Below are 15,433 nucleotides of genomic sequence, written 5' to 3'. Positions count from 1 at the left end.
TATTTAGCTGGTAGTTTCTGCAGGTTTAGATTTAGCTGGTAGTTTCTGCAGGTTTCTATATATTTAGCTGGTAGTTTCTGCAGGTTTCTATATATTTAGCTGGTAGTTTCTGCAGGTTTCTATATATGTAGCTGGTAGTTTCTCCAGGTTTCTATATAATTAGCTAGTAGTTTCTGCAGGTTTCTATATATTTAGCTAGTAGTTTCTGCAGGTTTCTATATAATTAGCTGGTAGTTTCTGCAGGTTTCTATATATTTAGCTGGTAGTTTCTGAAGGTTTCTATATAATTAGCTAGAAGTTTCTGCAGGTTTCTATATATTTAGCTAGTAGTTTCTGCAGGTTTCTATATAATTAGCTAGTAGTTTCTGCAGGTTTCTATATATTTAGCTAGTAGTTTCTGCAGGTTTCTATATAATTAGCTGGTAGTTTCTGCAGGTTTCTATATATTTAGCTGGTAGTTTCTACAGGTTTCTATATAATTAGCTGGTAGATTCTGCAGGGTTCTATATATTTAGCTGGTAGTTTCTGCAGGTTTCTATATATTTAGCTGGTAGTTTCTGCAGGTTTCTATATATTTAGCTGTTAGTTTCTACAGGTTTCTATATATTTAGCTGGTAGTTTCTGAAGGTTTATTTATTTAGCTGGTAGTTTCTGCAGGTTTCTATATATTTAGCTGGTAGTTTCTGCAGGTTTCTATATATTTAGCTCGTAGTTTCTGCAGGTTTCTATATAATTAGCTGGTAGTTTCTGAAGGTTTCTATATATTTAGCTGGTAGTTTCTACAGGTTTCTATATATTTAGCTGGTAGTTTCTGCAGGTTTCTATATATTTAGCTGGTAGTTTCTGCAGGTTTCTATATATTTAGCTGGTAGTTTATGCAGGTTTCTATTTATTTAGCTGGTAGTTTCTGCAGGTTTCTATATAATTAGCTGCTAGTTTCTGAAGGTTTCTATATATTTAGCTGGTAGTTTCTGCAGGTTTCTATATATTTAGCTGGTAGTTTCTGCAGGTTTAGATTTAGCTGGTAGTTTCTGCAGGTTTCTATATATTTAGCTAGTAGTTTCTGAAGGTTTCTATATATTTAGCTGGTAGTTTCTACAGGTTTCTATATATTTAGCTGGTAGTTTCTGCAGGTTTAGATTTAGCTGGTAGTTTCTGCAGGTTTCTATATATTTAGCTGGTAGTTTCTGCAGGTTTCTATATATTTAGCTGGTAGTTTCTGCAGGTTTCTATATATGTAGCTGGTAGTTTCTCCAGGTTTCTATATAATTAGCTAGTAGTTTCTGCAGGTTTCTATATATTTAGCTAGTAGTTTCTGCAGGTTTCTATATAATTAGCTGGTAGTTTCTGCAGGTTTCTATATATTTAGCTGGTAGTTTCTGAAGGTTTCTATATAATTAGCTAGAAGTTTCTGCAGGTTTCTATATATTTAGCTAGTAGTTTCTGCAGGTTTCTATATAATTAGCTAGTAGTTTCTGCAGGTTCCTATATATTTAGCTAGTAGTTTCTGCAGGTTTCTATATAATTAGCTGGTAGTTTCTGCAGGTTTCTATATATTTAGCTGGTAGTTTCTGCAGGTTTCTATATATTTAGCTGGTAGTTTCTGAAGGTTTCTATATAATTAGCTAGAAGTTTCTGCAGGTTTCTATATATTTAGCTAGTAGTTTCTGCAGGTTTCTATATATTTAGCTAGTAGTTTCTGCAGGTTTCTATATAATTAGCTAGTAGTTTCTGCAGGTTCCTATATATTTAGCTAGTAGTTTCTGCAGGTTTCTATATAATTAGCTGGTAGTTTCTGCAGGTTTCTATATATTTAGCTGGTAGTTTCTGCAGGTTTCTATATATTTAGCTGGTAGTTCCTGCAGGTTTCTATATATTTAGCTGGTAGTTTCTGCAGGTTTCTATTTATTTAGCTGGTAGTTTCTGCAGGTTTCTATATATGTAGCTGGTAGTTTCTACAGGTTTCTATATATTTAGCTGGTAGTTTCTGCAGGTTTCTATATAGGCCCCACTGCTTGGCTTGTAGGGAGCTGGTGTTTGGACCAGGGAACAACAGCATCATTTGGGTTGATGTTGAGAGGACCAGACCCTACACGGTCTGCGCTGTCTTGTTCCCCCGTCTCTCTAGCCCTGTCTCTCTTCTCTGTTACCTCTCCTCCTCTTTGTCTAGCACTCCTAAATCCCCTTGTTATATTTGCGTTTCTATATTCTGGTACCAACCCTCAGGCTTGCTTCCCATTTCGTCTTTCCCCATCTCTCTTTCTTTCTTTCCCTGTACAGCAGACACCTTCTTTCTTTCCCTGTACAGCAGACACCTTCTCTCTTTCCCTGTACAGCAGACACCTTTTCTCTTCCTTGAACAGCAGACACCTTCTCTCTTTCCCTGTACAGCAGACACATTCTCTCTTGTTTCCCTGTACAGCAGGCACCTTCTCTCTTTCCCTGTACAGCAGACACCTTCTCTCTTGTTTGCCTGTACAGCAGACACCTTTTCTCTTTCCCTGTACAGCAGACACCTTCTCTCTTTCCCTGTACAGCAGACACCTTCTCTCTTTCCCTGAACAGCAGACACCTTTTCTCTTCCTTGAACAGCAGACACCTTCTCTCTTTCCCTGTACAGCAGGCACCTTCTCTCTTGTTTCCCTGTACAGCAGACACCTTCTCTCTTTCCCTGTACAGCAGGCACCTTCTCTCTTTCCCTGAACAGCAGACACCTTTTCTCTTCCTTGAACAGCAGACACCTTCTCTCTTTCCCTGTACAGCAGACACCTTCTCTCTTGTTTCCCTGTACAGCAGACACCTTCTCTCTTTCCCTGTACAGCAGGCACCTTCTCTCTTTCCCTGTACGGCAGACACCTTCTCTCTTTCCCTGAACAGCAGACACCTTCTCTCTTTCCCTTTACAGCAGACACCTTCTCTCTTTCCCTGTACAGCAGGCACCTTCTCTCTTTCCCTGAACAGCAGACACCTTCTCTCTTTCCCTTTACAGCAGACACCTTCTCTCTTTCCCTGTACAGCAGACACCTTCTCTCTTTCCCTGTACAGCAGACACCTTCTCTCTTTCCCTGTACAGCAGACACCTTCTCTCTTTCCCTGTACAGCAGACACCTTTTCTCTTGTTTGCCTGTACAGCAGACACCTTCTCTCTTTGCCTGTACAGCAGACACCTTCTCTCTTTCCCTGTACAGCAGACACCTTCTCTCTTTCCCTGTACAGCAGACACCTTCTCTCTTTCCCTGTACAGCAGATACCTTCTCTCTTTCCCAGAATAGCAGACACCTTCTTTCTTACCCTGAACAGCAGACAAAGGTATGTGGGGCTCCTGCAGCCCAAATGAGAATGAATGGGCCAGCGCTGCACTGCAGAGACCATTGAGTCCTGTGCACATAGGAAGTCTGAGTTTAGTCTTCCTGACAACTAAAACCAAACCAGGGCTGTGAGGGAGGGAGGGCTGTGAGGGAGAGAGAGTGAAAGAGAGAGGGAAGCCAGACAATTGTGATTTAGAATAGATTTTAAACTATGACAGCATGGCAGTTCTCTGGAACAAGGAGTTCTGGGGCATCATCCGCAGGCTGAACTATGTTCCATTGGTTGTTAACAAACTAAGTAACAGTAACAGCTGTCTAGCCATAACACATACTGTAGGTGGTGGGCATGTTGAGAGCAGGGCCGGATTCACGATTTACGGAACTGGTGTGCAGGGCACGTGCCCCGGGGCCCCCGACCTCCAGAAAACGAGCTGCTTTTCTAAATTAGTTGTTTTTTGGTTTGGGGTGCTCCCTGCAGGTTGGTACCCCTGGGCCACCAATCTGGCCTGGTTGAGAGGGGGGTGCTGTGTATGTCTAGGGGGCTAGTATACTGTAAAAGCTTCATTAGGGTCAGATATTTTTTTTGCAAACCACTGTTCTAAGGATGAATCTGCTTTAGTTCTTCCTACCTTTTTCTTCCCATCTGTGGACCTCCAGAACCTTATCTCACCTTCCATCCTTCCTTACCGACTTCAGCTCAAGGTCACTAACTATCATTGCACCCCTCACGTCTTTGTACACTTGTCTCCTTTCCTCTCCCCAATAGCCCTTACCCTCTCCTCCTCACCCTCTCTGTCTCCTTTCCTCACCCCAATAGCCCTTACCTTCTCTTCCTCACCCTCTCTGTCCCCTTTCCTCACCCCAATAGCCTTTACCCTATCCTCCTCACCCTCTCTGTCTACTTTCCTCACCCCAATAGCCCTTAACCTGTTACATCTAGGGGGCAGTAATTTCACGGCTGGATAAAAAACGTACCCGATTTAATCTGATTATTAGTCCTGCCCAGAAACTGGAATATGCATATAATTATTAGCTTTGGAGAGAAAACACTCCAAAGTTTCTGAAACTGTTTGAATGGTGTCTGTGAGTATAACAGAACTCCTATGGCAGGCAAAAACCTGAGATGCTTCTGTTCAGGAAGTACCCTGTCTGAACATTTCTTGCCCTTCTTTATTATCTCTGTCGTTTACAAAGGATCTCTGCTCTTACGTGACACTTCTCACGTCAACAATGGAGTCTCACAGCCCGGGAAAAACAGGAATGATGTCATTCAAAGCCCTGGCTGAAGCACACGAGAGCAAATGCTGAGTGGTCAGTCAATGGACTAAGCCTTAGGCGCGTGACACGCCCCGCCCCCGGCTTTTGGTTTTTTCCTCAGTTTACAGACAGGCAGATTCCCGGTCGGAATATTATCGCTTCTCTACGAGATAAATTGCATAAATATTGGTTTTAAACAGCGGTTGACATGCTTCGAAGTACGGTAATGGAATATTTCGAAATTTTTTGTCATATTTTGCGTCATGCTCGTGGCCGAGATTTAGCGTTGGGATAGTGTCTAGAACGCACGAACAAAACGTCGCTGTTTGGATATAACGATGGATTATTTGGGACCAAACCTACATTTGTTATTGAAGTAGAAGTCCTGGCAGTGTATTCTGATGAAGAACAAGCAAGGTAAGAACATTTTTCTTATAGGAAATGTGATTTTGGTGAAGGCTACACTGGGTGGGTGTCTAAATAGCTAGCCCTGTAACGCCGGGCTATGTACTTACATTATTGCAAAATGTGCTTCATCCGAAAAGCTATTTTAAAATCGGACATATCGAGTGCATAGAGGAGTTCTGTATCTATAATTCTTAAAATAATTGTTATGCTTTTTGTGAACGTTTATCGTGAGTAATTTAGTAAAATCACCGGAAGTGTTCGGTGGGAATGCTAGTTCTGAACGTCACATGCTAATGTAAAAAGCTGGTTTTTGATATAAATATGAACTTGATTGAACAGACATGCATGTATTGTATAACACAATGTCCTAGGTGTGTCATCTGATGAAGATCATCAAAGGTTAGTGCTGCATTTAGATATGGTTTGGGTTTATGTGACATGATATGCTAGCTTGAAAAATGGCTGTGTGATTATTCCTGGCTGGGTACTCTGCTGACATAATCTAATGTTTTGCTTTCGCTGTAAAGCCTTTTTGAAATCGGACAGTTTGGTTAGATAAAGGAGAGTCTTGTCTTTAAATAGCTGTAACATAGTCATATGTTTGAAAAGTGTAAGTTTTCGGATTTAGAGGAGTTTGAATTTCGCGCCCCGCCCATCATTGGATATTGGAGCAGACGTTCCGCTAGCGGAACGTGTAGATGTAAGAAGTTAACCTCTCCTCCTCACCCTCTCTGTCTCCTTCCGTATACACACATACAGTATACCACTCATTCCCCTTTTCTCCATCCTCTCTGCCACTATCATCTTTTCACCTCTTCTCCTTCCCTTACTTCAGGCAGAATATAAAGTTACCACAAAACCTTGAGAGGTGACAGTTTGTGTTGCTTCAGCTCCCACAGCAATATTAGGTGATCAATAAAGAAACCCCACTCCTGTAATAAACACTGACATGCAGTAGGGTTGACATGCTGTGGCAGAAATGAGTCGGATTTGCAATATGTGTTTGGTTTTCCCTTGTGACTCACAAGGCAGGCTTGTCAGTAATCCAGTAAGGCTTTCTAAAGCTTACAGAAAGGAAAGCACTCTGAAAAAAAGGTAGACTTGTGTTAAAATAAGCAATGGAGGAGAGAGTGAATAATATGAAAAGAGCACAATCTCCATTGGCATCTGTTCATCGCACGGTGCAAGGAAAGGTGAGTCATTCTCCTCTGTGTGTGTGTGTGTGTGTGTGTCATTGTCCGACAGAACGGAAAGCTCTCTCTACTAGCGCTGCTGCTGCATATGCTTACAAAGAAGACCTCTGTGTGCAGCGCTTATCAAAGGCATGGCTCAGTCTGAATACTGGAAGCACCAAGCTCAGGGGAAGACTGACTGACTCTGAGCCACAAACACCATTCAGCCATAGTACTGTAGCCTAACTACCTCACTACTATCCAGAGCTTTAATGTGTCTGCATTGACAGAGAAGAAGAATCGACTGACAAAACTCTCTTCAGCCCATTCAGATGTGTGAAATAGCAGGGAATGAATGTGTGATGAACCGCATATGTGTATAGTAAGGCTGAGAATTCTGAGTTTAAAGTCATAAAGGGATGTATAGTACTGTATAGTTCAATCATGTAACACCTCCAGATAACTGTGTCTACACTACTCTCAGAAGAACATTGAGACAAGCACCTAGAGGAGGAGGACAGGAAGAACAGAGGTAAAGCATTAACTGTTATGATTTCCCAGTGTTAATATATAATGTATTATGTGACTGTTATGATTTCCCAGTGTTAATATATAATGTATTATTGTGACTGTTATGATTTCCCAGTGTTAGTATATAATGTATTATGTGATTGTTATGATTTCCCAGTATTAATTTATAATGTAATATGTGACTGTTATGATTTACCAGTGTTAATATATACTGCTCAAAAAAATAAAGGGAACACTTAAACAACACATCCTAGATCTATCTGAATGAAAGAAATAATCTTATTAAATACTTTTTTCTTTACATAGCTGAATGTGCTGACAACAAAATCACACAAAAAAAATCAATGGAAATCCAATTTATCAACCCATGGAGGTCTGGATTTGGAGTCACACTCAAAATTAAAGTGGAAAACCACACTACAGGCTGATCCAACTTTGATGTAATGTCCTTAAAACAAGTCAAAATGAGGCTCAGTAGTGTGTGTGGCCTCCACGTGCCTGTATGACCTCCCTACAACGCCTGGGCATGCTCCTGATGAGGTGGCGGATGGTATCCTGAGGGATCTCCTCCCAGACCTGGACTAAAGCATCCACCAACTCCTGGACAGTCTGTGGTGCAACGTGGCGTTGGTGGATGGAGCGAGACATGATGTCCCAGATGTGCTCAATTGGATTCAGGTCTGGGGAACGGGCGGGCCAGTCCATAGCATCAATGCCTTCCTCTTGCAGGAACTGCTGACACACTCCAGCCACATGAGGTCTAGCATTGTCTTGCATTAGGAGGAAACCAGGGCCAACCGCACCAGCATACGGTCTCACAAGGGGTCTGAGGATCTCATCTCGGTACCTAATGGCAGTCAGGCTACCTCTGGCGAGCACATGGAGGGCTGTGAGGCCCCCCAAAGAAATGCCACCCCACACCATGACTGACCCACCGCCAAACCGGTCATGCTGGAGGATGTTGCAGGCAGCAGAACATTCTCCATGGCATCTCCAGACTCTGTCACGTCTGTCACGTGCTCAGTGTGAACCTGCTTTCATCTGTGAAGAGCACAGGGCGCCAGTGGCGAATTTGCCAATCTTGGTGTTCTCTGGCAAATGCCAAACGTCCTGCACGGTGTTGGGCTGTAAGCACAACCCCCACCTGTGGACGTCGGGCCCTCATACCACCCTCATGGAGTCTGTTTCTGACCGTTTGAGCAGACACATGCACATTTGTGGCCTGCTGGAGGTCATTTTGCAGGGCTCTGGCACTGCTCCTTCTGCTCCTCCTTGCACAAAGGCGGAGGTAGCAGTCCTGCTGCTGGGTTGTTGCCCTCCTACGGCCTCCTCCACGTCTCCTGATGTACTGGCCTGTCTCCTGGTAGCGCCTCCATGCTCTGGACACTACGCTGACAGACACAGCAAACCTTCTTGCCACAGCTCGCATTGATATGCCATCCTGGATGAGCTGCACTACCTGAGCCACTTGTGTGGGTTGTAGACTCCGTCTCATGCTACCACTAGAGTGAAAGCACCGCTAGCATTCAAAAGTGACCAAAACATCAGCCAGGAAGCATAGGAACTGAGAAGTGGTCTGTGGTCCCCACCTGCAGAACCACTCCTTTATTGGGGGTGTCTTGCTAATTGCCTATAATTTCCACCTGTAGTCTATTCCATTTGCACAACAGCATGTTAAATTTATTGTCAATCAGTGTTGCTTCCTAAGTGGACAGTTTGATTTTGTGTTGTTACATTTTGTTGTTTAAGTTACATTGTGTTGTTTAAGTGTTCCCTTTATTTTTTTGAGCAGTGTATAATGTATTATGTGACTGTTATGATTTCCCAGTGTTAATATATGATTTATTATGTGACTGTTATGATTTCCCAGTGTTAACATATAATGTATTATGTGACTGTTATGATTTCCCAGTGGTCATTTATAATTCATTTCGGGACTGTTATGATTCCCCAGTGTTAATATAACATTATGTTAGTGCTGAGGGAGAGCCAGCCAGTACATTCCTACTCAAATGGCTTACTTATCCTCTGCTATTATTAAAAGGGGGACAGTGCTGGAGAGCAAATAGCATCTCCTGATAAAAACGGCTTTCAGGGAGAGATCGATTTCAGGCCTGGTGTGGTGTGTATATCTCTACCACAAAGTTATCTCTGTTTTAACAAAAGCACCACTGCAATTTCTTATGCTTTTGAACAGATATGAGAGAGAACAAAACACGGCAGGCACGACAAAGCATTATACTGTATATACACACCAGGGATATTTCAGATGACTCTGGATCCAGCTATTTCTGAAGGCACTAAGGCATAGCAGGCCCCAATTGGCACATCCATCCACCACTCCACATACTAAAGAGCACTGTCCACTGTGTAGATCAAAACAGAACAGGGGGCCTCTACTCCGCACTCTCCATCAGACAGACGAGCTGTGCTTCGAGAGCACAACCCACCACTATCTCCCTCCAGGTTTGAAGAAACATCACACGACCTTTGAACTAATGGAGGAATAGGTTGAAATGCAGCAGGTATGGAGAGACTAAGTAGATCCCAAAAAGACTAAGTAGATTACTGTCTTTGTATACTATAGTATTTTATCAACATTTAAATATATTTGCATCTGCAACAAGTCTTCATCATAACTGGAAAATGTAGGCTGCATATTGGAAGAATGTCTGAAAACCACTGAGACCTGTGTAAGTCAGGCCTGGGTCATTGAAATGGAGACGACGGGCCTGCACTTGGTCTCTGGTCCCCTGGTCCTTCTGCATGTGAAGCTTTGCCTCATTGACAGCCCTCCCCTCCTCTCCTCTCCTCTCTACCCGCCTGCCTCAGAGGTGACAAGCCGGGTGTAACATGCAATTAGGCAGCTCAGTGCCGTCACATGGGCGACGGGGATGACACCTGGGGTGTGTTGGGGTGATGATGGCCCTCGTCCCGAAGCTCCTGGGCATTTCAGAGTGCTGCCTTCACAATGAGGGCAATTACCAGCTAGCAGGGCGAGACGACAGGGGGAGCGACATTACAGCAGGGGCTCGCTGGGATGATAAAGACATGGGTCTGAAAGCTATCACTGTCTTCTTCTCTATGTCGTTCCTTCTTTTCCATCTTCCTTTCCCTCCCCCTCTGCTTCTCACCCTCCACCTTTGTCCTTGGTGTGTGTGTACATGTTTTACTATACTTTTGAGCACCAGAAATGCTCACAAGAATAGTAAACCAACTAAAATTCAGACGTGAGGACATTTTGCCAGTCCTCACTTGTAAAAAGACTATGTTAGGCTTAGGGGTTAAGTTTAGAGTTAGAATTAGGGTTAGGGTTAAGGTTAGGGGTAAGGTTTAGGGTTAAGGGTTAGGGTAAGGTTTATGGTTAGGGAAAATAGGATTTTGAATGGGAATCAATTGTTGGTCCCCCAAAAGTTCTCACAAGTATTGTAAGACATAGTAGTGTGAGTGAGTGAGTGAGTGAGTGAGTGAGTGAGTGAGTGAGTGAGTGAGTGAGTGAGTGAGTGAGTTAGTGAGTGAGTGAGTGAGTGAGTGAGTGAGTGAGTGAGTGAGAGAGAGAGAGAGAGAGAGCGAGGTGCAGCGTAGAGGGCCCACAGAGAGACAAGGCCGTCTGATGGACACAAAAGCCTCTATTAGATCTTGCCTTGCATGATAGGACACAACCTCTCACAGCACAAGTCAAGTATATAAATGTCACCTTACATGGAGGGGCAGGGAGAGCCAGAGGCACAGAGCCAGGGCAGTCGCAGACATTGACTGGCCAAAATAACTGAGAAATATTCCATTGGAGAGCCAAGGTCCCATGTTTGATCCAGAATGGAGTCTCCCGGCAACATACTGCTCTGCTGGTAATGAGACTGTGGCAGGTCCCACCACACATGGAGGGAGGGAGGGCTGTTTATGGCTGTGCCAGTCCCAGTGTGTTAGTCTCAGCAGTGGTATTAAGGCTGTTTCCATATACAGTACCAATCAAAAGTTTGGACACACCTACTCATGAAAGGGTTTTTCTTTATTTTTAATATTTGCTACATTATAGAACAATATTGAAGACATCAAAACTATGTAATAACACACATGGAATCATGTAGTAACCAAAAAAGTGTTATTGATATTTATTGATATTTTAGATTTGTCAAAGTAACCAATCTTTGCCTTGATGACAGCTTTGCACACTCTTGGCATTCTCTCAACCAGAACTTGTTGGCTGCTTTTCCTTCACTCTGTGGTCCAACTCATCTCAAACCATCTCAATTGGTCATTTGATGGAGCACTCCATCATGCTCTTTCTTGGTCAAATAGCCCTTACAAAGCCTGAAGGTGTGTTGAGTCATTGTCCTGTTGAAAAACAAATGATAGTCCCACTAAGCGCAAACCAGATTCATGGAAAATGGCGCCGACAGATGGGCTGCCGTGCTTCTAGCTCTTAGGAGACTTTGCAGTATTTTTAATTTTTTATGTGTTATTTCTTACATTATTAGCCAAGAACATTTTTTGTGTTATTACATACAGCCGGGAAGAACTGTTGGATGTCAGAGCGGCGGTAACTCACCAGCATTACAACCAGGAACACGACTTTCCCAAATCTAATCCTTTATTCGTACCCCCCAGGGCAATTATTTTATTAAAAAAAGATATTTTACCAGTTAAGTTGACTGAGAACACATTCTCATTTATAGCAACGACCTGGGGCATAGTTACAGGGGAGAGGAGGGGGGATGAATGAGCCAATTGTAAGCTGGGGATGATTAGGTGACAGTATGAAGGCCAGATTGGGAATTTAGCCAGGACACCGGGGTTAACACCCTTACTCTTAAGATAAGTGCCATGGGATCTTTAATGACCACAGAGAGTCAGGACACCCGTTTAATGTCCTCTTCGAAAGACGGCACCCTACACAGGGCAATGTCCCCAATCACTGCCCTTGGGCATTGTGATTTCTTTTTTAGATCAGAGGAAAGAGGGCCTCCTATTGGCCCTCCAAACCCACTTCCAGCAGCATCTGGTCTCCCATGTAGGGACTGACCCTGCTCAGCTTCAGAAGCAAGCCAGCAGTGGGATGCAGAGTGGTCTGAACTGATTCCAGAGGCTGACCCAAAACACTGCAGGCGGAGGAGAGGCACTCTGAGGGGACATCTAGTCTGACTCAGGAGGCGCGCACACCACCCACCGCTTCCGAGTATATTACTTGCTAATGTTCAGTCTCTGGATAATAAAGTTAACCTCTTATGGCTAGGGGGCAGTATTTTCACGGCCGGATAAAAAACGTACCCGATTTAATCTGATTATTACTCCTGCCCAGAAACTAGAATATGCATATAATTATTAGCTAAAACTGTTTGAATGGTGTCTGTGAGTATAACAGAACTCATTTGGCAGGCCAAAACCTGAGAAGATTCCAAACAGGAAGCGCCCTCTCTGACCATTTCTTGCCCTCCTTGATCATCTCTAACCAAAACAGGGGATCTCTGGCATGATGTGACACTTCCTACGGCTCCCATAGGCTCTCAGAACCCGGGAAAAAGCTGAATGACGTAATTCCAAGCCCTGGCTGAAAAGCTTTAGAGTATTTGGTCTATCAGCGGACAATGGGACTCAGGCTCGTGCACGAGACGACCCCATGTTTTTATTCTATCGTCTTTGAACGGATACAACGACTCCCGGTCGGAATATTATCGCTTTTTTACGAGAAAATTTGCTTTTAAACAGCGGTTGACATGCTTCGAAGTACGGTAATGGAATATTTAGACATTTTTTTGTCACGAAATGCGTCGTGCTCGTAACCCTTCTTTACCATTCGGATAGTGTCTTGAAGGCACGAACAAAACGCCGCTGTTTGGATATAACTATGGATTATTTGGGACCAAACCAACATTTGTTATTGAAGTAGAAGTCCTGGGAGTGCATTCTGACGAAGACAGCAAAGGTAATAACATTTTTCTTATAGTAAATCTGACTTTGGTGAGTGCTAAACTTGCTGGGTGTCTAAATAGCTAGCCGAGATGGCTGGGCTATCTACTGAGAATATTGCAAAATGTGCTTTCACCGAAAAGCTATTTTAAAATCGGACATATCGAGTGCATAGAGGAGTTCTGTATCTGTAATTCTTAAAATAATTGTTGTGTTTTTTGTGAACGTTTATCATGAGTAATTTAGTAAATTCACCGGAAGTGTTCGGTGGGAATGCTAGTCACATGCTAGTCACCTGCTAATGTAAAAAGCTGGTTTTTGATAAAAATATGAACTTGATTGAACAAAACATGCATGTATTGTATAAGATAATGTCCTAAGATTGTCATCTGATGAAGATCATCAAAGGTTAGTGCTGCATTTAGCTGTGGTTTGGGTTTATGTGACATTATATGCTAGCTTGAAAAATGGGTGTCTGATTATTTCTGGCTGGGTACTCTGCAGACATAATCTAATGTTTTGCTTTCGCTGTAAAGCCTTTTTGAAATCGGACAGTGTGGTTAGATTAACGAGAGTCTTGTCTTTAAAATGGTGTAAAATAGTCATAGCGTCCCACCTAGCCCAGAGAGGTTAACAGTCTGAAGCTGTTTTTCAGTCTCTCGGTCCCAGCTTTGATGCACCTGTACTGACCTCGCCTTCTGGATGATAGCGGGGTGAACAGGCAGTGCCTCGGGTGGTTGTTGTCATTGATGATCTTTTTGACCTTCCTGTGACATCGGGTGCTGTAGGTGTCCTGGAGGGCAGGTAGTTTGCCCCCGGTGATTCGTTGGGCAGACAGTTGCCATACAAGGCGGAGATACAGCCCAACGGGATTTTCTAAATTGTGCATCACTAGGTTAAATAGCCATCATTAGTACATTAGAGGCTGCGGCCCTATATACATAGACTTGAAATCATCACTGGCCACTTTAATAATGGAACACTAGTCACTTTAATAAGGTTTACATATTTTGCATTACTCATCTCATATGCATATACAGTGGCACGAAAAAGTATGCGAACCCTTTGAAATTATCTGGATTTCTGCATAAATTGGTCATCAAATTTGATCTGAGCTTCATTTAAGTCACAACAATAGACAAACATAGTGTGCTTAAAGTAATAACACATAAATGTTTGTATTTTCTTGTCTATATTGAATCCATCACTTAACTTCTCTAGGGTAGGGGGCAGTATTTTGACGTCCGGATGAAAGGCGCGCCCAAATTAAACTGCCTGCTACTCAAGCTCAGAAGGTAGGATATGCATATTATTAGTAGATTTGGATGGAAACCTCTCTTAAGTTTCTAAAACTGTTTGAATGATGTCTGTGAGTATAACAGAACTCATATGACAGGCAAAAACCTGAGAAGAATCCAACCAGGAAGTGTGGAAATCTGAGGGTTGTAGTTTTTCAAGTGATTCCCTATCCAGTATACAGTGACTTAGGGTTCATTTTGCACTTCCTAAGGCTTCCACTAGATGTAAGCAGTCTTTAGAATGTTGTGTCATGCTTCTACTGTGAATATGGAGCGAACAAGAGGGCCTGGAAGTTGATGAGTGAGAAAATGACATGAGCTCAGAGGAGCGTGCTCACGTGAGCGTTAGCTGTGTTCCTTTTCTTTTCTGAAGACATTGGAATTGTCCGGTTGGAATACTACTGAAGATTTATGTTAAAAACGTCCTAAAGATTGATGCTATACATCGTTTGACACATTTCTACGAATGTAAATATAACTTTTTTTGACTTTTCGTCATGACATTTGCTCACGCTTCCTGCATTTTGAGTAGTGGACTGAACGCGCGAACAAAAGGAGGTATTTGGACATAAATGATGGACTTCATCAAACAAAACAAACATTTATTGTGGACCTGGGATACCTGGGAGTGCATTCTGATGAAGATCATCAAAGGTAAGTGAATATTTATAATATTATTTCTGAGTTTTGTTGACTCCACAAAATGTTTGTTTTTTGTTTTTTTGTCTGAATGCTGTACTCAGATTATTGCAAAATTTTCTTTCGCCGTAAAGCTTCTTGAAATCTGACACAGTGGTTGCATTAAGGAGAAGTGTATCTATAATTCTTTAACCTCTTACGACACCAATCGCATAGGGGGCAGTATTGTCACTTTCGGATGAAATATGTGCCCATATTAAACTGCCTCCTACTCAAACTCAGAAGCTAGGATATGCATATTATTAGTAGATTTGGATAGAAAACACTCTGAAGTTTATAAAACTGTTTGAATGATGTCTGTGAGTATAACAGAACCCATATGATAGGCAAAAACCTGAGAAAAATCCTACCAGGAAGTGGAAATCTGATGCGTGGAATCTTTCCAAGTCATTGCCTATCGAACACACAGTGACTAAGGATTAATTTAGCACTTCCTCAGGCTTCCACTAGATGTCAACAGTCTTTAGAAAGTTGTTTGAGGCGTCTATGATGAACAGAGAGCGAAGAAGAAGGTGGGGAAGTTGTTGACTCAGGGAAGGACATCAGTTCATTGGCGCGCATTCACGTGAGGAGTTAGCTGTGTTCCAAAACGTTTTTCAAGACATTGCAATCGTCCGGTTGGAATATTATTGAAGTTCTAAGTGAAAAAGGCCCTAAAAATTGATGATATACAACGTTTGACATGTTTGAATGAACGTAAATAGAACTTGTTTTACTTTTCGTCGTGACATTTTACGCGCGCTTCCTACATTTGGAGTAGCTAACTGAAAGCGCTAACAACAAGGAGCTATTTGGACATAAATTATGGACTTCATCGAACAAAACAACATTTATTGTGGACCTGGGATTCCTG

The 15,433-nt window shown here is 42.6% G+C and overlaps 2 protein-coding genes across 13 annotated transcripts in view; both read right to left on the bottom strand.

The window, feature by feature from the left end:
* LOC115163590 (RNA-binding protein Musashi homolog 2-like) overlaps nt 1-15,433 on the bottom strand; it is a 338,641-nt gene that overhangs the window by 44,766 nt on the left and 278,442 nt on the right. The gene's annotated exons all lie outside the window — the stretch shown is intronic.
* On the bottom strand, nt 2,143-3,626 carry LOC115163592 (uncharacterized). Its single transcript, XM_029715609.1, has 2 exons — nt 3,053-3,626; nt 2,143-2,769 (listed from the first exon to the last, which is right to left on the bottom strand). The coding sequence occupies exons 1-2, from the start codon at nt 3,386-3,388 to the stop codon at nt 2,203-2,205; spliced, it is 903 nt and encodes a 300-aa protein (XP_029571469.1). The 5' UTR covers nt 3,389-3,626; the 3' UTR covers nt 2,143-2,202.

The sequence above is a fragment of the Salmo trutta genome, chromosome 26, assembly GCF_901001165.1.
Source record: "Salmo trutta chromosome 26, fSalTru1.1, whole genome shotgun sequence".
In the NCBI taxonomy this organism is placed as follows: domain Eukaryota; kingdom Metazoa; phylum Chordata; class Actinopteri; order Salmoniformes; family Salmonidae; genus Salmo; species Salmo trutta.
Note: the sequence above shows the minus strand (reverse complement) of the source record. Positions and strands in the feature narration are given on the sequence as shown.

Excerpts from the sequence above, each read along its gene's own strand:
- LOC115163592 (XM_029715609.1), bottom strand. The coding sequence starts at position 3,388 with ATGTGCACAGGACTCAATGGTCTCTGCAGTGCAGCGCTGGCCCATTCA. Across the intron at positions 2,770-3,052 it reads TGTACAGGGAAAGAGAGAAG|GTGTCTGCTGTACAGGGAAA; the intron begins GTGTCTGCTGTA and ends ACAAGAGAGAAG.